The 27140-nt window shown below is 41.2% G+C and overlaps 1 protein-coding gene across 1 annotated transcript in view; it reads left to right on the plus strand.

Annotated features, from left to right (window-relative positions):
• Positions 1-27140, plus strand: part of Sucla2 (succinate-CoA ligase ADP-forming subunit beta) — a 53138-nt gene that overhangs the window by 20034 nt on the left and 5964 nt on the right. Inside the window, exons 5-6 of the mRNA NM_001108387.2 lie at positions 3946-4074; positions 6278-6416. Of these exons, the coding sequence (NP_001101857.2) occupies positions 3946-4074; positions 6278-6416 (268 nt within the window). The remainder of the gene's footprint in view (positions 1-3945; positions 4075-6277; positions 6417-27140) is intronic.

Consider the following 27140-nt stretch of genomic DNA (forward strand, 5'->3'; position numbering starts at 1 on the left):
CCCAACCCCGACTTATGCTTTATTGCTGACTCAAACACTTGGTCAAACGGTTACCAGTGGTTTGATTAGAGGCGTCCTTTCTCTGCACCTGGATAGAAATTTTGAGTAGGCTTGGAGGAGCTTTTTGAGTTGGTGGTCCTAGTCCTTGAGTGTTCAAGGCCCTAGAGCTGTGTTTTACAACCTAGAGGGCTATATCTCCAAGCCCTGAGCACTTGGGTCTATTGCATAAGGTTTTACAAACCAGAAAATTAGGGCTCTGTTTAGGTTGGGTGCTTATTGCTTTGGGCTTTACCGACCAGTGGCCTCAGCCCTGGCGCCTACTGTGTGTGGTCCTTGGCTCCCAGCTGCAGTAAGTGGCACGAATGGCCCAGCAGGCGTACCTACTGGTGTTACAGCTCCTGACAGGGCCGCTTGGTGACCATCTTTTTCTTCAGTTGCTAGTGTTACACTTCTTGGATTTAGTGTGCCATTGTTCTTAACCCTGGCAGCCGAGCAGCTTCCTGGGACTGCGCTGGTGACTGGGCCACAGTCCCCGTCTCTCCCATCCTTCTTTACCATTGGCTCGCTGGTTTCTTCACCTTTCCTGGGTTTTGTCGTTTGTGCCATCACTTGCTAGGTTTTCTGTTTCTGCTGATTTTGTTGTCGTTATTTGAATTGTTCTTCCCTCCCATTTAATATACTTGAGAGTTTGTTAATGCTCATGTTTTTAACTGTCCAATTCTTAGTTTTGTTAATTTTCTCCATTGTTCTAAAATCAGCGTCACACTGTCACTAAATGGCCATCTTATGCTTTAGACTGTTGGATATTTTTTATTTATTTACATTTCAAATGTTATCCCCTTTCTTGGTTTCTTATCCATAACTCCCCTATTCCATTTCACCTCCCCTTCTATGAGGGTGCCCCCCCGCCCATCTACCTACCCCTTCCTGCCTCCCCACCTTGACATTCTCCTACATTAGGGGTCCAGCCTTGGCAGGACCAAGGGCTTCTCTTCCCATTGATGCCCAACAAGGCCATCCTCTGCTACATATGCAGCGGGAGCCATGGGTCTGTCCATGTGTAGTCTTTGGGTAGCGGTTTAGACCCTGGGCGCTCTGGTTGGTTGGTATTGTTGTTCTTATGGGGTTGCAAACCCCTTCAGCTCCTTTAATGCTTTCTCTAACTCCTCCAATGGGGACCCCATTCTCAGTTCAGTGGTTGGCTGTGAGCATTCGCCTCTGTTTTTTTGTCATGCTCTGATGTAGCCTCTCAGGAGACAGTTATATCAGACTCCTGTCGGCATGCACTTCTTGGCATCAGCAGTAGTCTGGGTTTGGTGTCTGTATATGGGCTGGATCCCCAGGTGGGGCAACCTCTGAATGGCCTTTCCTTCAGTCTTTGCTCCACATGTTGTCTCCATATTTCCTCCAGTGAGTATTTTTGTTCCCCCTTCTTAGAAGGTCTGAAGCATCCACACTTCGGTCGTCTTTCTTCTTGAGCTTCTTGTGGTCTGTCAATTGTACCTTGGGTAATCGGAGCTTTTGGGCTAATATCCACTTATCAGTGAGCACATACCATGTGTATTTTTTTGTGATTGGGTTACCTCACTTAGTATGATATTTTCTAGTTCCATCCATTTGCCTAAGAATTTCATGAATTCATTGTTTTGATAGCTGAGTAGTACTCCATTAGACCACAGCAGCTCCTATAAAAGAAAATGTTTAATTGGGACTGACTTGCAGTTTCAGAGGTTTAGTCCATTCTCAGCATGCAGGTAGACATGGTGCTGGAGAAGGAGCAGGAAATTCTACATCTTGATCTGCAAGCAACATAGGAGAGACTATGAGCCATCAGCCACACTGGGTGTAACTTGAATATAGGAGACCTCAAAGTCCACCCTCACAGTAACACACTCCCTCCAACAAGGCCGTGCCTACTCCTGATAGTGCCACTCCCTGTGGGTCAGGCATTCAAACCTGAGTCTGTGGGGGCCATTCCTGTTCAAACTACCATACTCAGCATAAAGTGGTGTCCAGGACCTCTGAGTCCTTCCTTGTCCCTAAAGATGGCTGAAAACTTAAGTTACTTATCACACTGGAGCAAAGTCCAGCTAGATAATTTATTACCACATCTATTAAAATCTAACCACATGATAGAAAATAATTTTTTATGTATATAGGAATTAACTCTTAAAAACAAGATTTCCTTTAGTTATTGCTTTAAGTATTTTAAGAATTGTATTTTCCAGTGAGGGAGACTAAACCATTATTTGAAATCACATTTTATGTTTGTTACTGAAATACTATAATGACATATATATTCCAGTGACTTTTTTTTTTTTTTTAATTTTTTTTTTCTTTTCTTTTTTTTCAGAGCTAGGGACCGAACCCAGGGCCTTGCGGTTGCTAGGCAAGCGCTCTACCACTGAGCTAAATCCCCAACCCCGACTTTTTTTTTTTTTTTTTTTTTTTAAATGTCACTGAAACTGGAGTGACAGAGGATTGTTGGTGGTTGGGAGTGAAACCCAGATCCTCTGGAAGAGCAGCCATTTTTTTTTTCATCTTTATTAAATTGGGTTTTTCTTATTTACATATCAAATGTTATTCCCTTTCCTGGTTTCCAGGCCAACATCCCCCTAACCCCTCTCCCTCCCCTTCTATATAAGTGTTCCCCTCCCCATCCTCCCCCCATTACCGCCCTCCCCCCATTACCCCAGGAATCCTGTTCATTGGGGGTTCAGTCTTAGCAGGACCCAGGGCTTCCCCTTCCACTGGTGCCCTTACTAGGCTATTCATTGCTACCTATGCAGTTGGAGCCCAGGGTCAGTCCATGTATAGTCTTTGGGTAGTGGCTTAGTCCCTGGAAGCTCTGGTTGGTTGGTTGGTTGGTTGTTCATATGGAGTCTCAAGCCCCTTCAGAAGAGTAGCCATTTTAATCACTGAGTCAGCTCTCTAACTCTGATCTGTATTTTCTTATTCATTTTATTAGCATTTCCTCTAGGCTCTGCCCAACAGTTACCTAGCAACTGCTAGCATCTCCACCCATTAGGTAAAAGCCAGGAATTAGGCATGTAAGAAAACAGCCCCCCCCCCCCCTCCCAGCCCTCCACGCTCCAAATGTCCCTGGCTGGCCTCTTCTTCCTTATTCTCTTCTTTCTCTTTCTGTCCTTCTCTGTCTGCCTTTCTTTGCTTCTACCCCTTCTCCTGGTCTTCTTCCCTTCCTGCCAATAAACCTTCTTTACATTAGTTCTGTGGTGTGGCTTGATTGTTCAGGGGGACACCTTGGCCTGCCGCTGAGCTCCTCCTTCCTGCTACTTTACACCGGGGTTTTATAAACACAACACATTAAATTATCTGTGATATGGTTTTACTACTTTTACTCGCTACTAGATTAGTTCTAGTCATACCAGACTAGCAAAGGTACTAGGTTTGTTTTATAATTTTACTGATTTTTGGAGGACCTAAAAGTTCATAATTTAACTATTTGTACATATGCCTTATTTTCTTACAGTGTGTGTGGCAGTAGTCAGGGCTGTTTTTGCAAGGTGGTTTGTTTTGTTTACAGAAAGTCTAGTAGCTCAGAAAACCTGCAAATTTTTCCTTAGATGGTTTCTTGTTTTCATTTTAAGCAATACCTTAATGCCTCTTTAGTTTTATGTATAAAATGCATAGATTATATTTTATATATTTGATTATATTTATTTATTTGGTATAGATATGTGTATTTTTTTTATCTTTTTCCTTTGCAGGCAAGATGTCATTTTTATTTCCTGTTTCTGCTTCTTTTCCATTTTTCAGTTAAGCATTTATAATGGTTACTTACTGGAGATATGTTACATTGTTGAAGAAAATTGAAAATATGATGTGGGAGCTGTAGATGCCCAAATCTGACGGTGCAGGGATTAGTTTAAAATCCTATTGAGTCTAAAATAAAATTTGATGCTTTGTCTCCTCCTTCCCTTGTAGGGCCCTGTACTGATAGGAAGTTCACAAGGTGGGGTTAACATTGAAGATGTTGCTGCTGAGAATCCTGAAGCCATTGTAAAGGAGCCTGTTGATATAATTGAAGGCGTCAAAAAGGAACAAGCTGTGACAGTATGTTACGTTCCGAAAGGTCTTTTGTGTTTAGTTAGATAATTATAATACTTAAGATAGTTAACTTTGTAAAACACTAAACAATTTAAGATAATTTCTTATTTTTGAAGGTATTTACTGTATTTTTAAGATTTTGAAAGTGTTTACAATAGTTTTCTTGAAGATTTCTGTATTTCTTTAAAAGACAGGATGCTTTTAAGTAGGTCCTTGTGTCATTGCTGGATCTAGAACCATTAACAGTGAATCCTTAAAGTCAGCATATGTCCAGTTGTTCTTAATAGTACCCGAAATGTCTCATTATTGTAGAAGTTGTCTGAGTCACGGTCTGTAGGAAGTCTTTCACTGTGACTAATTAATATATATGTGCCACACCATTTTTTCTAATGTATAGGTTCCCCTTTCTCACTTTTTAATTTGTTTATTTGTCAAAGACTCAGGGGTGATTATCATTGCTTTTCATAGTCTGAGTTTTGAATCCTCATTAAGTCATTTTAAATCTTCCCCAGCCCCCCTGTAAATTATATCTAGTGGTAGAGAGGCTGTCTTAACAATGTACACTCCGTAACATTTGTTTATGGTGTCTGGCTTTCTGCACTGTCCTTCCCTCCCCTTCTGCCTAGCTTCTGCTCCTTCCAAACAAAACTGTAGGATTTAATACTGTGTCTTTGAGTATTGCTTGATATTATTTTTAATGATGCTGTTGAGTTAAATTATTTGGTTTATGGACAAAAGCAAGCTGAATTATTTGCTGTAGCTTTAAACAGGGCTCATCAGTTGCTGAGAGAGCATCGCTAACATAAGCTCAGCTATTGAAGTACAGCAGTGGCCGGTGACTGGCATAGGAATCACAGGGCAGAGGGCTTTCTCCAGTGAGACCCGTGGCTTAAATGGATGAGTGGAATAAACACGCAAAAAGCACATCTGATCTATTACAAATTATATGAGAGTGATGACTACAGAGAATTTCAGATGAGGAAGCAAATATTTGATTTGTAAGAGCAAAGATACAGCAGGAAGGATGCATCTCAGGGCTTGACTTGGCAATGGCATAGTGGATTGGTGAAAATCATTTTGCAATCATCAAATATTTACTATGAAACTAATGAAATTAATGGAAATCTTTATGGTGAAATGGTACTTATTATTGTAATATTTTGTTTAACTTATAAAAGCTTTTCACCCAAACAACATTCTATTTTTTGGTCAGTGACTTATTTTTTGCTATTTGGCTCTTTATATGAATCATATTCACCCTCAAAAGATTTAAGTTTTTTCTGTTTCTGAAAATCAGGAGTATATTACATACAGCCTTTGATATTTGAAATAGAGGAGAGAATCCTTTGTAGTGTTTCTGAGCGGACTCCCGTCCTGTGTGTCATTGTTTCGTAGTTTCTCAAGGAACTGATAATTTAAATTGATACTTGTTCCAGCTGGGAAGGTAGCTGGGGTAGACACTGACACACGTGTTGGAGGTCCTGGGTGTAGTGCCAGCAACACTGCAAGAGGGCTGTCCACTTGCTTGATCATGGAAATTGTGACCTAGAACTCCTGGCTTGTGACCTAGACATTAGTGTTTAAAGTGTTCCATAGATGTTTCTGATTCAGATTTCTGATCACCTCTGTAACTCTTCTAGAGAAGAGGCTCCTATGTCCTTGGGGCCTGTCAGAGTTGAGTTTTGAATGGATGAGACTGTCCTTGACTGCCTTTCCTATTAGCCCAGTAGACACGCTTTGCTTTTCCTTAAAGGCAGAGTAGGGTGCTTTGCTAACTTTGATTAGTGTTAGACTATTGAGATTATCAACCTTCCATATGTAGTTCTAATAAAATATGTCTTTTTGTTATACGTACTGTTCCAGCTTTTAGTATGTGTGCTGCCGAAGCACATGCATCTGCTTGTCAGTTTCGGTTGACTGTAGGCGTGGAGAGAAGCAGTGAGGCAGCTATGAAGTGAGCGCCAGGGCTGTGGTCTAGGCTAATGGCTAGCACTTGACCTCAGAATCATTTTCCGATATGTAGACATGAAGCGTACCCTGTAAGATTTTGAGGCAGCAAGGTTTTTGTTGTTTAAACCTTTAGTAGCTGCTCTTTCAGTGGTTTAACTACAGTTCTCACTTATCTTTTTAAATGATAGTTTTATTTGTAATATTTTAATGCTGATTAAACATATACAAGTTACTACTGAAAAAGACAAATTACTTTCAGCTTGCAAAGAAGATGGGATTTCCTTCTAACATTGTGGACTCTGCAGCAGAAAACATGATCAAGCTTTATAACCTTTTTCTGAAGTATGACGCAACTATGGTAGAAATAAACCCAATGGTAGAAGATGCTGATGGAAAGGGTAAGCTACCTCTTCTGTCACATGATGAATGCTTGTGTCACCTGTTGTTCTTGTGTAGCAATTCATCTTCTGATGAATTGACTGGGAGCAGATGTGAAAGAAACCATTAAAACACAAGAGTTGTGCTGTTTTGTATAGTGACCACCATTCAGTCACAGTTGTCTGGTTGAATTAATAAAAATGATGCAACTTAGAAATCCGAGGGGGCAGTCACTCAGTCACATCCCAGGGGTTCAGTAGTCACCATAGTGGATTGAACAGAAATGGAGCATTTTGACCCAGGCAGAAGGTCTTGTGGGATAGCAGTTGGTTGGAGAAATCAGGGCTATGGCAAGAGTTAGCCATGATTGGGGAAAATTAGCCATCCAAGCCTCATGCTTGGGCCCTTTCTGTGAAAAGATATTCTCAGACATGAATCATCTCAGAATTTGGAGCCACTAGAGAAGAAGGGCAGCTTGCTTGTTTCTTTATTGCTGTGAAGGAATACCGTAACCACGGCAACAGCTTAGGCCTCCATGCAGGGACACCCCTGACACATGCCTGGCTCAGGGCCTTTCCTTAGCGGGAGATTCCATAACCCCTTTCTTCTGTTCTTGACTCTAAAGCCAGCACCATGTGCTAAAGCTGACAAGTCCTGCTGCTTGCTAGGGTTGGAACATGGCCCTCTTGTTCACTTTCATCTTCAACTTTCTGTTTTCTGTGGTTTCCTTCACTGCCTCAGGTTGGCTGTCCTGAATCTTACTCTGTATCAGACTGGCTTCAAACTCAAGGTCAGCCTGCCTCTGCCTCCTGAGTCCTGGGACTAAAGGCATGCGCCACCACACCTGGCCCTGAGCTTTTTAAGAAATGTCACAAGTTAGACTTGTTAGATTCTTAGCTGGGTGGTATATTTTCCCTTTATTCCTTTATTTAACATCAGGCTTTTCTTTAATCTGGTTATTTCCTGTAACACAGGGTTTAGCCCCATTCCACTTCCTAGTGCCCCTTTTCCACTCAAATAGTTCATTTTGTGTTTTTCCTTGGTCAGCTTGCTCCTTTTTCTTACAGATCTGTGTAAGAGCGACCACTAATAATAACACAACTAAGTCAATAATACTGGTTTGAGATTTCTTCTGCCAATGTAATTAATGTAAAACTTTTCCCTTTAGTTTCAGGCAGACTTTTTGGACAAGAGCAAAAAGCAGAAACATTCTTCACCAAAACCTCACAGAACAGTCTCTAAGCCACATACTAAAATTCTTCTCTAAAACCTCTTTAGCCAGGCTCCCATAGTTCAAATCCCCCTCAGCACTATGTTCTTCTATGCTTCTAATAGTATGGCCTATTAAGACCCACTTAAAGTATTCAATTGCTTTTCTAATTCAAAGTCCCAAAATTCACAATTCTCCAACAAAAGCATGATCAGGTCTGTCCCAAGCAATACCCAACTCCTGGTCCTAAGTTCTGTAAGTTCTGTTGTAGTTATGGTTTTATTGCTGTGAAGAGACACTGTGGCCATGGCAACTCTTTTTTTCTTCTTCTGATTCTTTTTTAAAATTGGATATTTTACTTTACATTTCAAATGTTATCTCCTTTCCTGGTTTCCCCTCTGCAAACCCCCTATCCCATCCCCCTCTTACCCTGCTTCTATGAGGGTGCTCCACCACCCACCCACCCACCCACCCACCCACTCCTGCCTCACTGCCCCAGCATTCCTCTACACTGGGACATCAAGCCTTTACAGGACCAAGGGCCTCCCCATCCATTGATGCCAGATAAGGCCCCTCCAGCTCCTTCAGTCCTTCCCCTAACTCCTCCACAGGGGTTCCTGTGATCAGTCCAATGGTTGGCTTCAAGCATCTGCATCTGTATTGGTCAGGCTCTGGCAGAGCCTCCTAGGAGACAGCTGTATCAGGCTCCTGTGAACCAGCACTTGGCATCAGCAAGAGTGTCTGGGCTTGGTGTCTGCATGTGGGATGGATCCCTAGGTGGGGCAGGCTCTGGATGGCCTTTCTTTCAGTCTCTGCTCCACTCTTTGTCCCTGTATTTCCTTTAGACAGGAGCAATTCTGGGTGAAAATTTGGAGATGGGTGAGTGGCCCCATCCCTCAACTGGGGGCCCATGTCTAACCTCTGGAATTGGTCTTGACAGGTTCTCCCTCCCCTTTGTTGGGCATTTTAGCTAATGTCATCCCCATTGGGTCCTGGGAGCCTCTTGCTTTCCTGGCATCTGGGACTTTTTGGTGGCTATCCCCTGCTCCCCATCCCCCATTGCTACATACCTCTGTATATCATCCAGTCTCCTCCCACACCTGACCCTGCCCCCTCTTTTCTCCTCCCCTTCCTCTTTTCCTTCCAAGTTCCTTCAACCGTCTATCTCCTGTGAGTATTTTGTACTCCCTTCTAAGAAGGACTCAAGGATCCATACTTTGGTCTTCCTTCTTCTTAAGCTTCATATGGTCTGAGAGTTGTATCTTGGGTATTCTGAGCTTTTGGGCTAATATCCACTTAATCAGTGAGTACATCCCATGTGTGTTCTTTTGTGATTGGGTTAACTCACTGAGGATAATATTTTCAAGTTCCATCCATTTGCCTGAGAATTTCATGAAGTCATTGTTTTTAATAGCTGAGTAGTATTCCATTGAATAAATGTACCACATTTTCTGTATCCATTCCTCTGTTCTGGGACATCTGGGTTCTTTCTAGCTTCTGGCTATTATAAATAAGGCTGCTATGAACATAGTGGAGCACATGTCTTTTTTATATGTTGGGGCATCTTTTGGGTATATGCCCAAGAGAGGTATAGCTGGGTCCTCAGGTAGTTCAATGTCCAATTTTCTGAGGATCCTCCAGACTGATTTCCAGAATGGTTGTACCAGCTTGAAATCCCCCCAACAATTGAGGAGTGTTCCTCTTTCTCCACATCCTCGCCAGCATCTTCTGTCACCTGAGTTTTGATCTTAGCCATTCCGACTGGTGTGAGGTGGAATCCCATGGCTACTCTTATAAAGGAAACCATTCCATTGAGCCGAGCTTACAGGTTCAGGGTTCAGCCCATTCTCATGGAGGCATGCCGACAGACATAGTGCTAGACAGGAGCTGGGAGTCCTAGATGTTGGTCTGCAGGGAGCAGTCTTGTTATGTATTTTGCCATCAGTTAGCAGTGGGTTTTATCTTCAAGCTGATGATGAAGAAATGGTGTTTTGCCTAATTTGTTCAGTTCTTTAATTCCTACTAATGTGTGTTTTTCATGTTTGTTGAACATGTTTTCTGTTTTGGAGTTTTCTGTTGATGTTCGTTGTTACAACTATTAACTTTCTCTGGCTGATAAAAATTACCATAACTCTAAGTGACTTTCCCCTTTTATAGTTGTACACTACAAGTTCAAAATCATTATCCAGTAATTCCAGGTGTGAGCAGGGCTGTGTGCTTTCAGAGGCTACAATGAAGAATCTGTGCTTTTTCTCCCCTCCTTTCTCTTCTGTGTATAGCTCTAGTCTTCTGCCTTCCTCTTGTAAGGATGCTTATGGTACCTGTAATCTAGGATAATACCCGATGTCAGCATCTTTATCACATCTGTAGTAACTACCATGCCAAGGAATAAATAGTTTCTATGAATTTATAATTTCCTTGCTGTAGTACCCAAGAGGGATTAGTTTTCGTACTACTTTGGTGACTTCTGGATGTTTTCATAGCAATTTTTAATATCACTCAAAAATTCAAACAATGTAATATGAAGTATTTACTCTTCCTTAAAAGTCTTCCTCTCTGCCCTCATCTAGTCTGATTCTGACTGCATTTTTGTTTGTCTTTTTAAAAAACTATTCAATTTTAAGGAAAATGTTAGAAAACATGTTCTTTTTTTTTTTTCTTTTTTTTTTTTGACTTAGGCCATTTTGTGTCTTTTGCATGCCAATCAGAATTTTTCTTTCTTTCTTTTTTTTATTAACTTGAGTATTTCTTATTTACATTTCGAATGTTATTCCCTTTCCCGGTTTCCGGGCCAATATCACCTTAACTCCTCCCCCTCCCCTTCCTTATGGGTGTTCCCCTCCCCATCCTCCCCCCATTGCCGACATCCCGCCAACAATCTAGTTCACTGGGGGTTCAGTCTTAGCAGGACCAAGGGCTTCCCCTTCCACTGGTGCTCTTACTAGGATGTTCATTGCTACCTATGAGGTCAGAGTCCAGGGTCGGTCCATGTATAGTCTTTGGGTAGTGGCTTAGTCCCTGGAAGCTCTGGTTGCTTGGCATTGTTGTTCATATGGGGTCTCGAGCCCCTTCAAGCTCTTCCAGTCTTTTCTCTGATTCCTTCAACGGGGGTCCCGTTCTCAGTTCAGTGGTTTGCTGCTGGCATTCACCTATGTATTTGCTGTATTCTGGCTGTGTCTCTCAGGAGAGATCTACATCCGGTTCCTGTCGGCCTGCACTTCTTTGCTTCATCCATCTTGTCTAATTGGGTGGCTGTATATGTATGGGCCACATGTGGGGCAGGCTCTGAATGGGTGTTCCTTCTGTGTCTGTTTTAATCTTTGCCTCTCTATTTCCTGCCAAGGGTATTCTTGTTCCCCTTTTAAAGAAGGAGTGATGCATTCACATTTTGATCATCCGTCTTGAGTTTCATGTGTTCTGTGCAACTAGGGTAATTCAAGCATTTGGGCTAATAGCCACTTATCAATGAGTGCATACCATGTGTGTTTTTCTGTGATTGGGTTAGCTCACTCAGGATGATATTTTCCAGTTCCAACCATTTGCCTATGAATTTCATAAAGTCCTTGTTTTTGATAGCTGAGTACTATTCCATTGTGTAGATGTAACACATTTTCTGTATCCATTCCTCTGTTGAAGGGCATCTGGGTTCTTTACAGCTTCTGGCTATTATAAATAAGGCTGCTATGAACATAGTGGAGCACATGTCTTTTTTATATGTTGGGGCATCTTTTGGGTATATGCCCAAGAGAGGTATAGCTGGATCCTCAGGTAGTTCAATGTCCAATTTTCTGAGGAACCTCCATACTGATTTCCAGAATGGTTGTACCAGTCTGCAGTCCCACCAACAATGGAGGAGTGTTCCTCTTTCTCCACATCCTCACCAGCATTTGCTGTCACCTGAGTTTTTGATCTTAGCCATTCTCACTGGTGTGAGGTGAAATCTCAGGGTTGTTTTGATTTGCATTTCCCTTATGACTAAAGATGTTGAACATTTTTTTAGGTGTTTCTCAGCCATTCGGCATTCCTCAGCTGTGAATTCTTTGTTTAGCTCTGAACCCCATTTTTTTTTTTTTTTTTGGTATAATGCTTTCTTGTATTTTCTTTCTTTTTTTTTTTTTTATTACATTGAGTATTTCTTATTTACATTTCGAGTGTTATTCCCTTTCCCTATTTCCCTGCAAACATCTCCCTAATCCCTCCCCCTCCCCCTTCTTTATGGGTGTTCCCCTCCGGATCCTCCCCCCATTGCCGCCCTTCCCCCAACAATCTAGTTCACTGGGGGTTCAGTCTTAGCAGGACCCAGGGCTTCCCCTTCCACTGGTGCTCTTACTAGGATATTCATTGCTACCTATGAGGTCAGGGTCAGGGTCAGTCCATGTATAGTCTTTAGGTAGTGGCTTAGTTGCTTGGCATTGTTGTACATATGGGGTCTCGAGCCCCTTCAAGCTCTTCCAGTTCTTTCTCTGATTCCTTCAACGGGGGTCCAATTCTCAGTTCAGTGGTTTGCTGCTGTATTTGCATTTCCCTTATGACTAAGATGTTGAACATTTCTTTAGGTGTTTCTCAGCCATTCGGCATTCCTCAGCTGTGAATTCTTTGTTTAGCTCTGAACCCCATTTTTTAATAGGGTTACTTGTCTCCCTGTGGTCTAACTTCTTGAGTTCTTTGAATATTTTGGATATAAGCCCTCTATCTGTTGTAGGATTGGTAAAGATCTTTTCCCAATCTGTTGGTTGCCGTTTTGTCCTAACCACAGTGTCCTTTGCCTTACAGAAGCTTTGCAGTTTTATGAGATCCCATTTGTTGATTCTTGATCTTAGAGCATAAGCCATTGGTGTTTTGTTCAGGAAATTTTCTCCAGTGCACATGTGTTCGAGATGCTTCCCCAGTTTTTCTTCTATTAGTTTGAGTGTATCTGGTTTGATGTGGAGGTCCTTGATCCACTTGGACTTAAGCTTTATACAGGGTGATAAGCATGGATCGACCTGCATTCTTCTACATGTTGACCTCCAATTGAACCAGCACCATTTGCTGAAAATGTTATCTTTTTTCCATTGAATGCTTTTGGCTCCTTTGTCAAAAATCAAGTGACCATAGGTGTGTGGGTTCATTTCTGGGTCTTCAATTCTATTCCATTGGTCTATCTGTCTGTCTCTGTACCAGTACCATGCAGTTTTTATCACTATTGTTCTGTAATACTGCTTGAGTTCAGGGATAGTGATTCCCCCTGAAGTCCTTTTATTGTTGAGGATAGCTTTAGCTATCCTGGGTTTTTTGTTATTCCAGATGAATTTGCAAATTGTTCTGTCTAACTCTTTGAAGAATTAGATTGGTATTTTGATGGGGATTGCATTGAATCTGTAGATCGCTTTTGGTAAAATGGCCATTTTTACTATATTAATCCTGCCAATCCATGAGCCTGGAAGATCTTTCCATCTTCTGAGGTCTTCTTCAATTTCTTTCTTCAGTGTCTTGAAGTTCTTATCATACAGTTCTTTTACTTGCTTGGTTAAAGTCACACTGAGGTACTTTATATTATTTGGGACTATTATGAAGGGTGTCGTTTCCCTAATTTCTTTCTCGGCTTGTTTCTCTTTTGTGTAGAGGAAGGCTACTGATTTATTTGAGTTAATTTTATACCCAGCCACTTTGCTGAAGTTGTTTACCAGATTTAGTAGTTCTCTGGTGGAACGTTTGGGATCACTTAAATATACTATCATACCATCTGCAAATAGTGATATTTTGACTTCTTTTCCAATCGGTATCACCTTGATCTCCTTTTGTTGTTTGATTGCTCTGGCTAGAACTTTAAGAATTATATTGAATAAGTAGGAGAGAGTGGGCATCCTTTTCTAGTCCCTGATTTTAGTGGGATTGCTTCAAGTTTCTCTCCATTTAGTTTAATGTTAGCAACTGGTTTGCTGTATATGGCTTTTACTATGTTCAGGTATGGGCCTTGAATACCTATTCTTTCCAGGACTTTTATCATGAAGGGTTGTTGAATTTTGTCAAATGCCTTCTCAGCATCTAATGAAATGATCATGTGGTTTTGTTCTTTCAGTTTGTTTATATAATGGATCACGTTGATGGTTTTCCGTATATTAAACCATCCCTGCATGCCTGGGATGAAGCCTACTTGATCACAGTGGATGATTGTTTTGACGTGCTCTTGGATTCATTTTGCCAGAATTTTATTGAGTATTTTTGCGTCGATATTCATAAGGGAAATTGGTCTGAAGTTCTCTTTCTTTGTTGGGTCTTTGTGTGGTTTAGGTATAAGAGAAATTGGGGCCTCATAGAAGGAATTCGGTAGTGTTTCATCTGTTTCAGTTTTGTGGAATAGTTTGGATAGTATTGGTATGAGGTCTTCTATGAAGGTCTGATAGAATTCTGCACTGAACCCATCTGGACCTGGGCTCTTTTTGGTTGGGAGACCTTTGATGACTGCTTCTATTTTTTTAGGAGTGATGGGGTTGTTTAACTGGTTTATCTGTTCCTGATTTAACTTCAGTACCTGGTATCTGTCTAGGAAATTGTCCATTTCCTGCAGATTTTCAAGTTTGTTGAATATAGGCTTTTGTAGTAAGATCTGATGATTTTTTGAATTTCCTCTGATTCTGTAGTTATGTCTCCCTTTTCATTTCTGATTTTGTTAATTTGGAAACACTCTCTGTGTCCTCTTGTTAGTCTGGCTAAGGGTTTGAATATCTTGTTGATTTTCTCAAAGAACCAACTTTTGGTTCTGTTGATTCTTTCTGTGGTCCTTTTTGTTTCTACTTGGTTGATTTCAGCTCTGAGTTTGATTATTTCCTGCCTTCTACTCTTCCTGGGTGTATTTGCTTCCTTTTGTTCTAGAGCTTTTAGGTGTGCTATCAAGCTGGTGACATATGCTCTTTCCTGTTTCTTTCTGCAGGCACTCAGAGCTATGAGTTTTCCTCTTAGCACAGCTTTCATTGTGTCCCATAAGTTTGGGTATGTTGTACCTTCATTTTCATTAAATTCTAAGAAGTCTTTAATTTCTTTCTTTATTTCTTCCTTGACCAAGTTATCGTTGAGTAGAGCATTGTTCAACTTCCACGTATATGTGGGCTTTCTTCCCTTATTGTTATTGAAGACCAGCTTCAGGCCGTGGTGGTCTGATAGGACGCATGGGATTATTTCTATCTTTCTGTACCTGCTGAGGCCTGTTTTTTTTTTTTTTTTTTTTTTTTTTTTTTTGTTGTTGTTCTTTTTTTTTTTTTCGGAGCTGGGAACCGAACCAAGGGCCTTGCGCTTCCTAGGCAAGCGCTCTACCACTGAGCTAAATCCCCAACCCCCTGAGGCCTGTTTTTTGATCAAGTATATGGTCAGTTTTGGAGAAAGTACCATGAGGAGCTGAGAAGAATGTATATCCTTTTGCTTTAGAATAGAATGTTCTATAAATATCTGTTAAGTCCATTTGGTTCAGGACTTCTCTTAGTCTGTCTACGTCTCTGTTTAATTTCTTTTTCCATGACCTGTCCATTGATGAGAGTGAGGTGTTGAAATCTCCTACTATTATTGTGTGAGGTGCAATGTGTGTTTTGAGCTTTAGTAAGGTTTCTTTTATGTATGTAGGTGCCCTTGTATTTGGAGCATAGATATTTAGGATTGAGAGTTCATCTTGGTGGATTTTTCCTTTGATGTATATGAAGTGTCCTTATCTTTTTTGATAACTTTTAGTTGAAAATTGATTTTATTCGATATTAGAATGGCTACTCCAGCTTGCTTCTTCTGACCATTTGCTTGGAAAGTTGTTTTCCAGCCTTTCACTCTGAGGTAGTGTCTGTCTTTGTCTCTGAGGTGTGTTTCCTGTAGGCAGCAGAATGGAGGGTCCTCATTGCATATCTAGTTTCTTAATCTGTGTCTTTTTATTGGGGAGTTGAGACCATTGATGTTGAGAGATATTAAGGAATAGTGATTATTGCTTCCTGTTATATTCATATTTGGATGTGAGGTTATGTTTGTGTGCTTTTCTTCTCTTTGTTTTGTTGCCAAGACGATTAGTTTGTTGCTTTTTCTTGGGTTTAGCTTGCCTCCTTAAGTTGGGCTTTACCATATATTATCCTTTGTAGCACTGGATTTGTAGAAAGATATTGTATAAATTTGGTTTTGTCATGGAATATCTTGGTTTCTCCATCTATGTTAATTGAGAGGTTTGCAGGATACAGTGCCCTGGGCTGGCATTTGTGTTCTCTTAGCGTCTGTATGACATCTGTCCAAGATCTTCTGGCTTTCATAGTCTTTGGCGAGAAGTCTGGTGTGATTCTGATAGGTCTGCCTTTATATGTTACTTGACCTTTTTCCCTTACTGCTTTTAATATTCTTTCTTTATTTTGTGCATTTGGTGTTTTGACTATTATGTGACGGGAGGAGTTTCCTTTCTGGTCCAATCTATTTGGAGTTCTGTAGGCTTCTTGTATGCTTATGGGCATCTCTTTCTTTAGGTTAGGGAAGTTTTCTTCTATGATTTTGTTGAAGATATTTCCTGGTCCTTTGAGCTGGGAGTCTTCACTCTCTTCTATACCTATTATGCTTAGGTTTGATCTTCTCATTGAGTCCTGGATTTTGTGTATGTTTTGGACCAGTAGCTTTTTCTGCTTTAGATTATCTTTGACAGTTGTGTGGATGATTTCTATGGAATCTTCTGCTCCTGATATTCTCTCTTCTGTGTCTTGTATTCTGTTGGTGATGCTTGTATCTACGGCTCCTTGTTTCTTCCTTTGGTTTTCTGTATCCAGGGTTGTTTCCTTGTGTTCTTTCTTGATTGCTTCTATTTCCATTTTTATTTCCTTCAACTGTTTGATTGTGTTTTCCTGGAATTCTTTCAGGGATTTTTGTGATTCCTCTCTATAGGCGTCTACTTGTTTATTTATGTTTTCCTGCATTTCTCTTAGGGAGTTCTTCATGTCTTTCTTGAAGTCCTCCAGGATCATGATCAAATATGATTTTGAATCTAGATCTTGCTTTTCTGGTGTGTTTGGATATTCAGTGTTTGCTTTCGTGGTAGAATTTGGCTCCGATGATGCCATGTAGTCTTGGTTTCTGTTGCTTGAGTTCCTGCGCTTGCCTCTCACCATCAGATTATCTCTAGTGTTACTTTGTTCTGCTATTTCTGACAGTGGCTAGACTGTCCTATAAGCCTGTGTGTCAGGAGTGCTGTAGACCTGTTTTCCTGTTTTCTTTCAGCCAGTTATGGGAACAGAGTGTTCTGCTTTCGGGCGTGTAGTTTTTCCTATCTACAGGCCTTCAGCTGTTCCTGTGGGCCTGTGTCTTGAGTTCACCAGGCAGGTCACTTGCAGCAGAAAAGTTGGTCTTACCTATGGTCCTGAGGCTCAAGTTTGCTCGTGGGGTGTTGCTTATGAGCTCTGCTTGATGGAAGCAACCAGGAGGACCTGCGCTGCCCTTTCCGGGAGCTCCCGTGCACCAGGGTCCCAGATGGCGTTTGGTGTTTTCCTCTGGAGTCAGAAATGTGGGCAGAGTGTAGTCTCTTCTGACTTCCCAGGAGTGTCTGCCTCTCTGAAGGTTTAGCTCTCCCTCCCATGGGATTTGGGTGCAGAGAACTGTTTATCTGGTCAGTCCCTTCAGGTTCCGGAGGTGTCTTGGGCGGCAGGGACATGCTGCTCCAGTGCCCTTATCTACCGGATCCCAGAGGCTGTATACAGTTTCCTCTTTGGCCAGGGATGTGGGCAGGGGTGGGCAGTGTTGGTGGTCTCTTCCGCTCTGCAGTCTCAGGAGTGCCGACCTGTCCGGTGGTAAGCTCTCTCTCCCATGGGGTTTGGGAGCAGTGAGCTGCGGGCGGGATCACAGAGGTTGGGAATCCAGCTAAAAACCGGAAGTGTCCGGTCCTAGAGGAATTTTGCCTCTGTGTTTCTGGAGGCCAGCAGTCAGGTTGCTTGGAGTAGAAAAGGTGGTCTTACCTGTGGTCCTGAGGCTCAGGTTTGCTCGTGGGGTGTTGCTTATGAGCTGTTCGAGAGGGCCAGAAAACATGTTCTTAATTAATTACTTAATTGAAGATTGCAAACTACATGCATTTTGCGTTTTTCTTTGTTCACTTAATAACCTTTCCTGGTGATGTCTCAGGTATATAGGCTCTTTGTTTATTAAGGATGCTAACTTCTTTTCTGGCATTCGAGGTTACTATTTTCTTAATTAAATTATTAGTTTAATTTTGCTTGTCTTGAACAAATTAAAGCTTTTAGTTTTCAGTTAGACCTCGTTTTTACTTCTTTCAGACCTTGTTTTTACTTCTTTTATTTTCATGATGAGATTATTTTCCCCTACCTCAGGATCAGTTACTATGAATGTGTAAGCCTTTTTTTTTTAAATTTCATTTAAAGAGTTTTAAGTTTTTAGAGTTAACAATGATTTATTGCCTCCTTTTAAAAGTATTCACTTTTTGTAATATTGTTAAATGTAATGTTGCTTTTCTGTTGATCTTTAGTACACTGACCCATCAAATTTTTTTTTTTTTTTGTGCAGAGTACACTATAGTATGTGAAAAAGTCACACATAGAAAGAGAAAGCTGTGATTTCACTTAGGTAAGGAATTCAAAATGTTTAACTCAAGAGTTAGAAGGGCTTGAGGTGTGAGGAATAGGAATGTGCATTGGTCAGAATATGAAGTCAATGATGAGGACCTCTGCAATCTAATCCGCTGTAGGTAATTGAAATGAAGAAGATCATGTGGTTCACAGTTTGGGTGAGGGCCAGCTGTTTGGCCCTGATGAAAAGCTTCTCTTGGTGATGGTTTTACAGTGATGGGAACACATTGACAAGTTATACCATGAGGACAGGAAACCAAGAAGATCCAGAGTGTAGGCTTGTCCTTTTTGTTACAACTTGCTCTCATATAAACTAGCCAACATACCCAAAAGAACTGTGTAGATCTGTTCAGAGATCAGCACTCTCTAAGGAGTTGGTTGCAGTAGTCTTTCCTGTTAAATTAAAGTCCTACCACTTCCAAGTACAGGGTGAATCTCTAAAGGATAGGCGGATGCTTTCAAACTATATCCAAACCTTTAAACACTGTGACTCAGGCTTTATGCTTGTGCAGCAAACACTCTTAGTCATGGAGCTGTCCCTCTAGCCAGTGTTGCTATTTTGCATGAGATCATTGCCGCCGTTTCTACTAGATCGAGCGAGACTCAGGAGTTTACTGTAGATTTTAATTCTATCTATTGTTTTTGTTTTTCTTAGTTAAAAAAGCCTTTTGTGCATTTCTTTTTTTTTTTTTTTTTTGGTTCTTTTTTTCGGAGCTGGGGACCGAACCCAGGGCCTTGCGCTTCCTAGGTAAGCGCTCTACCACTGAGCTAAATCCCCAGCCCCCTTTTGTGCATTTCAGTTTGCCTTTTTTGTTTTATTTCTTTTTGTTATTAAACAGTTTTGAGTTTTGACCTCACTAACATATATTCTAAGTGTACTTAGATTTGTATAGTTACAATTTTTTTAAAAAAAATACGTAGTTTTCATTAACAAGAACATATCAATGCCTGGTTCTGTTGTAAGTACAAATGTGGACCTCTATAATTCTTTTAATATAGACAGTAGTTCTGTGAGTTTTATAGATTATGAAACTGTGTCACACTATCAGGTTTGCCTGAGGATGTGTGACTAGTTGTAGAGATGTGCTGTCACACCCAAAGCAGTCGTCATATAGCTTGAGCTCTCAATTATAACACTGTTGCATAGCAGGTGCATTTCTGCTTGGGAATGGATATTGCTGTGCTGGGAGCAGGAGAGAGAAGTAGGGGTAAACCTTAGATAGCTGTGGTTGTCTGCTGAGCAGAAGGTTGTAAGCGTAGTGTAAATGGAAAAGGGAAGGCTTTGTTTGACAGAGTAGTTTACATTTAGGCTTTGTTACCAGATCTACATTTTTTAAAAAAAAAAATTTATTATATATTTCTTTACTTACATTTCAAAGGTTATTCCCCTTCCTGGTTTCCTGTCCATAAGCCCCCATTCTCTCACCTCCCCCTCCCCCATACAGGTATTCCCCCTATACATCCCCCTTACTCCCCCCCCCCCCACATATTCCCCTGCACTGGGGGGTCCAACCTTGGCAGGACCAAGGGCTTTCCCTTCCACTGGTGCCCCAACAAGGCTATTCTCTGCTACATATGCAGTTGGAGCCCTGGGTCAGTCCATGTATAGTCTTTCGGTAGTGGTTTAGTCCCTGGAAGCTCTGGTTGGTTGGCATTGTTGTTTTTATGGGGTTACAAGCTCCTTTAACTCTTTCAATACTTCCTCTAATTCCCCCCAAGGGAGTCCTGTTCTCAGTTCGGTGGTTTGCTGCTAGCATTGACCTCTGTATTGGACATCTTCTGGGTGTGTCTCTCCCTTTCTGCATGCATTTTTTAGCTTCATCAATCTTATCTAGTTTTGGTGGCTGTATATATATGGGCCACATGAGGGGTAGGCTCTGAATGGCTGTTTTGTAGTCTCTGCTCTAAACTTTGCTTCCACATCCCCTCCTATGAATATTTTTCCCTTTTTTAAGAAGGAGTGGGAGCATCTACAGTTTGGTCATCCTTCTTCTGGAGTTTCCTGTGGTCTGTAGATTGCATCTTAGGTAATTTGAGCTTTTTGGCTAATATCCACTTATCAATGAGTGCATACCAAGTATGTTTTTTCTGTGATTGAATAACCTCACTCAGGATGATATTTTCTAGTTCATTCCATTTGCCTATGAATTTCATGAAGTCATTGTTTTTGATAGCTGAGTAGTACTCCATTGTGTAGATGTACCACATTTTCTGCATCCATTCCTCTGTTGAAGGGCATCTGGGTTCTTTCCAGCTTCTGGCTATTATAAATAAGGCTGCTATGAACATAGTGGAGCATGTGTGTTTGTTATATGTTGGGGCATCTTTTGGGTATATGCCCAAGAGCGGTATAGCTGAGTCCTCAGGTAGTGCAATGTCCAATATTCTGAGGAACCTCCAGACTGATTTCCAGAGTGTTTGAAACAGTTTGCAATTCCACTAACAATAGAGGAGTGTTCCTCTTTCTCCACATCCTCGCCAGCATCTGCTGTCACCTGAGTTTTTGATTTTAGCCGTTCTCAGTGGGGTGAGGTGGAATCTCAGGGTTGTTTTGATTTGCATTTCCCTGATGACTAAGAATGTTGAGCATTTCTTTAGGTGCTTTTTGGCCATTCGATAATCCTTAGCTGAGAATGTTTTGTTTAGCTCTGTACCCCATTTTTTTAATAGGGTGATTTGGCTCTCTGGAGTCTAACTTCTTGAGTTCTTTGTATATTTTGGATATTAGCCCTCTATCAGTTGTAGGATTGGTAAAGATCTTTTCCCAATCTGTTGGTTGCCGTTTTGTCCTAACCACAGTGTCCTTTGCCTTACAGAAACTTTGCAGTTTTATGAGGTTCCATTTGTCGATTCTTGATCTTAGAGCATAAGCCATTGGTGTTTTGTTCAGGAAATTTTCCCCAGTGCCTACATGTTTGAGACTCTTCCCCACTCTTTCTTCTATTAGTTTGAGTGTCTCTGGTTTGATGTGGAGGTCCTTGATCCACTTGGACTTAAGCTTTGTACAGGGTGATAAGAATGGATCAATTTGCATTCTTCTACATGCTGACCTCCAGTTGAACCAGCACCATTTGTTGAAAATGCTATCTTTTTTCCATTGGATGGTTTTAGCTCCTTTGTCAAAGATCAAGTGGCTATAGGTGTGAGGGTTCATTTCTGGGCCTTCAATTCTGTTCCACTTATCTACCTGCCTGACTCTGTATCAATACCATACAGTTTTTTATGACTATTGCTCTGTAATACTGCTTGAAGTCAGGGATGGTGATTTCCCCCACACATTCTTTTATTGTTGAGTATAGTTTAGCTATCCTGGGTTTTTTGTTATTCCAAATGAATTTGCAAATTCCTCTTTCTATCTCTATAAAGAATTGAGTAGGAATTTTGATGGGGATTGCATTGAATCTGTAGATTGCTTCTGGCAAAATGGCCATTTTTACTATATTAATCCAGCCAATCCATGAGCATGGGAGATCTTTCCATCTTCTGAGATCTTCCTCAATTTCTTTCTTCAGAGATTTGAAGATCTTTCACTTGCTTGGTTAAAGTCACACCAAGATATTTTATGTTATTTGGGACTATTGTGAAGGTGTCATTTCCTTAATTTCTTTCTCAGCCTGTTTATCCTTTGAGTAGAGGAAGGCCACTGATTTGTTAGAGTTAATTTTATACCCCGATACTTTGCTGAAGCTCTTTATCAGGTTAAGTAGTTCTCTGATGGGACTTTTGGGGTTGCTTAAGTACACTATCATATCATCTGCAAATAGTTATATTTTGATTTCTTCCCTTCCAATTTGTATCCCTTTGACCTCCTTTCACTGTCTGATTGCTCTGGCTAGGACTCCGAGTACTGTATTGAATAAGTAGGGAGAGAGTGGGCAGCCTTGTCTAGATTTTAGTGGGATTGCTTCAAGTTTCTCTCCATTTAGTTTAATGTTAGCTACTGGTTTGCTGTATATGGCTTTTACTGTGTATAGATATGGACCTTGAATTCCTGATCTTTCCAGGACTTTTATCATGAAGGGGTATTGAATTTTTTTCAAATGCTTTCTTAGCATCTAATGAAATGACCACGTGGTTCTTATCTTTGAATTTGTTTATATAGTGGATTACATTGATGGATTTTCGTATATTAAACCATCCCTACATCTCTGGGATGAAGCCCTCTTGGTCATGATGGATGATTGTGTTGATGTGTTCTTGGATTCAGTTTACAAGAATTTTATTGAGTATTTTTGTGTCGATATTTATAAGGGAAATTGGTCTGAAGTTCTTTTTTTTTGTTGGGTCTTTGTGTGATTTTGGTATAAGAGTAATTGTGGCTTCATAGAAGGAATTTGGTAGTGCTCCGTCTGTTTCAATTTTGTGGAATAGTTTGGATAGTATTGGTATGAGGTCTTCTATGAAGGTCTGATAGAATTCTGCAGTGAACCCATCTGGACCTGGGCTCTTTTGATTGGGAGACCTTTAATGACTGCTTCTATTTCTTTAGGAGTTATGGGGTTGTTTAGATGATTTATTTGTTCCTGATTTAACTTTGGTACCTGGTATCTGTCTAGAAAATTATCCATTTCCTCCAGATTTTCCAGTTTTGTTGAATATAGACTTTTGTAGTAGGATCTGATGATATTTTTAATTTCTTTTTATTTTACAGTGATGTATTTACTTATTTCCACTGGTAACATTGCACCAATGTAAGGTATATTTTAACTTTACAGATTGACAGATTTCTTTTAGGAGGCACATATTCATTAAAAGGTATTCATCTCTTTGTAAACTGGAAAACTGTTGTCATAAAACATATAGTATAAATTTGGAGACATTTCCATAGCACTCTTTAAAAGTAATTTTGGTAACTAAATCTAGAACTACTGTTTTGTGTAGTTTTGTAGGAAATATCTACCATGTATTATGAAGTACGTCTCTTAAGTATACTGTGTAGTTGTTTGAGTAATTGAAAGATGGAGACTTAAGAGACATTTTTTTAGTAATGGGAAAAAAATGTCTAAAAACAAAATAACAAAAAATATATAGTGCTGGTATAGTGGCCCCTTCCTTTAATCTTAGCACTTTGAAGTCATAGGCAGGCAGAACTTGATGAGTTTGGCTTACATGCTGAGTTCCAGGTCAAGCAAGACTCCATAGCAAGACCCTTGCTTTAAAAGAAGTGATCAGATTAGCTTAAATTGCTTATCATTATTGTTATTAGGATCTCCTAAAGACCCTTTAGTGATTACTTCCCTTCCCTGCCAGAGTTTTAGTCAAATTGGATCTGACAACTCAATTACAGATTAGATAATGTGTCCACTCAAATGCTAAACGTCAGTAGGACAGAATTTGCCTTGGATTAGCAGATAACTTGTTCCCTTGGGCAGCTCACTTGGAGAGATGATGTGTTTATAATACCTGCAGTTGTCAGGCAGATAATTTGTTATTCACCCTCTGGGGAGAAGTGAGTATGAAAAGGAAAATGGGCCAGTGATCATGATAATAGTGAACCTTTGATGTTTTGACCTTAGCTCTCAACTCTGGTGTATCGGAGAGGATATAGCCATCTCACTTGGACATCTAGGCACACCTGTGACAAGCTCAGATGTTTGCTCCCAGAAGTTTCTGGTAAATAATATATTCATTGCTAGGAGAAAGTGTTAGATGAATCCCAAAAAGTGTTTTTCCCTCATAGTAGATTATTCTTAGTCATGTTGTCTAATTCAGAATCAGGAATTTCTGCAGTGAAGTGAAGTTAAACTATGACACTGAGATATTCTAAATACTCTAGTCAATAATAAAGTGCCTAAGGATACGTCTGGAACACCAAAACCAAATGTAGTGAAGCCTAGGAGCTGGAGGTCTGTGACTCTGGAATTTTGTAGCTGTCATTACATAGAGAGCTGCATCACAAATTTGAGGTGGAATTGGGATTGTTTCAATCAGTGCCACTTGTATTGTTTCTCACAGAATGGACAGTTTTTTCATAGCTTTAGAAATTATGTCGTATGGATTTCGAGTCTTTTGTTGTGCCTTATTTTGAAAGTAGTAGGATATTTATAGACCCAAGTGTCTCAGCACGTTTACAGCAGCAGGGAACTCAAGCTTGGAGAGCTCTAGCCAGCTAGGGTCTGTTGGAGATTGGTTCTAATGCTTTGAGAATCTGCATGTCCAAATGTTAAAGGTCCTTGTCCCCAATTGGTTTTTGATCTACCGATAAAGATGCCAGTGCTCATTGCATGGGCAAAGGGAAACAGGGCAGGACCCTTCGAGTTGCAAGGGCCAGAGGGAGGATCGCCTGGATGTGGTGGGAGATGGACTCGGAGAGAGCTCCAGGAGAGAGAGCCAACAAACCATGTAAGGATGGGCCTGGGGTAGCAGGGGAAGGTTTAGGAGTACCTAGCCTTTGAGTTAACCAAGGCAGTTCAAAAATAAGCTAATGTGTGTGTGCTTTTCATTCACACATCCAAGGAGCTCCTGGGTGGATGGCCGGAAGCACTCCACCTGACCCCCGGAGCAGTGTAGCCAAAACTCACCACTACGTGGTCAATCACCAGTTTCTGTAGGCACAGTACTTTGTACTTAGGTTTCCTTTCAGCTCCTTCTGTTTAGTTTTTATCAGCAGTCACATCCAGTATGTAGTGCTCACAGTGAGGAAGAGTTATCAGAAGTCATAAGCACTTTTTATAAATGATGTAAATTTAAATATCTAGGGATTATGCAGCAAAAGTGAATCAGTATGGAATTCACATAGAAAATGAAAAGTAAGAATTGTCATACTTTTCCTTATTATCATTAATTTAACATGATGGATCTGTCAATCATTTACTGGGTTAATCTCCGCCTCTGCACATGCATGCTTGAATGCAGTGCCTGGGGCTGCCAGCAGAGGGAGGCAGATTCCCCGAGACTGTAGTTGTCAGCTACTATGTGGGAGCTGGGAATGCTGAATCATCTCTCCAGTCCTAAGTTTCTTATTTCAGGGCTAAGGAAACACTCAAGTAGCAAATTGAACAAGAAATGGGCACAAGAAACAAAAGGGTTAAAGTAAATGGTAAGGAAAGTGTTTGTTCTAGGCTTCTTGGGTTATGAAAAGTAACAGTAGAGAAAATACTGAGTATTAGGTTTAGAGAAAGCAAAAGCAAAAGTCTTTTTCAGAGTTACAGTTCAAACACCACGGAGTATTATTTCTATTGCTGTAAAGAGACACCATGATCACAGCAACTTTTATAAAGGAAAACATTTAATTAGGGCTGGCTTATTGTGTTGTAAGACCCCATAGTGGCCTTACCTCAGAAGCGCAACCCACAGAGCACAGATTGACAAAGTGACCGCTGCAATAGCGTGAGGGTGTAAGGTTTTTATTCCATGCACATGGGGTTGCTCATCCACCATGCAGGGAGAGGCAACCCCAAACCCAAAAAGCACACAACTTTTATTTGTGACTTCAGCAACAGGGTTAGCTGGCCCATTCTCATTGGCGGTACACAGGACAAAGAATCTGGTCAGATATTGGCTGGCCTGCCCAAGGAGCTGTTCTTGGCTTAGTTGGTCACTTTCCTCATCCAGCCCTACACCTGGCCTTGGAGAATCACTGGGAAAGGATAAGTTGGCACGTCCCTTAGAGGGTGGGGGTGAACTGGGTAGTTGGGCAGGGCCAGGATGACATCTTGTGATTGTTCTCGGAATTTACCACAGGGAGGGGGTTAGGGGGTCTTTTTGAGAACAGTTATTGTTTTGTCTTAATTAGCTTAGTCAGAATCTTGATTACCAAAACTTATTTCATATCACTGGACATCCCGACCACCAGATGTATTTCTCAAAACCTTGTTTTTACAACTTTTTCTCATATCTATGAAACTTTATTTGTTCAATAGCTCAGAGGTTTGGTCCATTATTGTAATGGTAGGAGGCATGGTGGCACACAGGCAGACAGGTGCTGCAGAAGGAGCAGAGAGCTCTGTATCAGATGGGCAGGCTGCAGGAAGAAGCTGAGGCCCACTTCCTCCACCACAGCCACACCTTCTCACCACGCCAGCCCCTGTGGGCCTGCGGGGATCGTTTCTGTCTAAATCACCACACTGCAACATTCTAGTTTGGAAAGTAAAGGTGTGCCTCCCATCACAGCAGGCCCTCTATGGATTATCTCTGTCGTCAGTCTCCGCTGGTGGGAGTGAGGGCTAGAGTCTCAGTAGTTCCAACAAGGAAAGGCAGTCGTCCTTCACAGCTAGCAAGGATCTCTATGACTGAAGTCCACTTTCTTCCAGAACTCTGATCTGACATCTTAGACCTGCAGATTCTAGCCTAATCTCTGGTGCTTTGGAGATCAATCTGTGCAGGGCTTTCTGCCACAGAGGCTATGTATGGATGTGTAGGGAAGACCCTGTGTTTACTCTTTTGGAGCCTGTCAAGGTATTACTCAGCTCAAACCAAGTTCAGACCTGCACTTCCCATGATCTTGAGTTTTAACTTTCCCAACAATTCTCCTAAGTTGAGAATCTCAGCTTCTGAATCCTGGGCCAGACTTGTGCTTCCGTGCTCACAGTCTGTACTGAAGAAGGGATAACTGAAGATTAGTGAAGGGGAGAAGCAACCCATACGAGCTGCTTTGTGCTGGCTGTGGTGGCACAAGCGGCCTGTGCCCTGGACTACTCTCCGCCTGACCCTACCTGCCCTTGGAGATTAGAGGGGAGGTGGCACAGAGTCGATGACAGAGACTCCAGGAGCAGGCGAGCAGCAGCAAACTCATCTGAACTCTGCTGCAAGCTCCTTTAATACCCTCCATCTGCGCCCCAAGAAAGCATCTCTCCTAAACAGCAGTTCCTGATTGGTTGGCATTGTCTACATCAGCAATCCTTGGTCTCTCAGGCAGTCCTTAATTAGGTCCTCCTTCCTATAGGAGATGCTTTTGCAGCTGTGAGGGCCCCACCATTCCTACTACAGGCACATGCATGTAATTCCTTGGACTGAATGAGAAAGAGGAGTCA

This window comes from Rattus norvegicus, chromosome 15 (assembly GCF_036323735.1).
Source record: "Rattus norvegicus strain BN/NHsdMcwi chromosome 15, GRCr8, whole genome shotgun sequence".
Taxonomy (NCBI): Eukaryota; Metazoa; Chordata; class Mammalia; order Rodentia; family Muridae; genus Rattus; species Rattus norvegicus.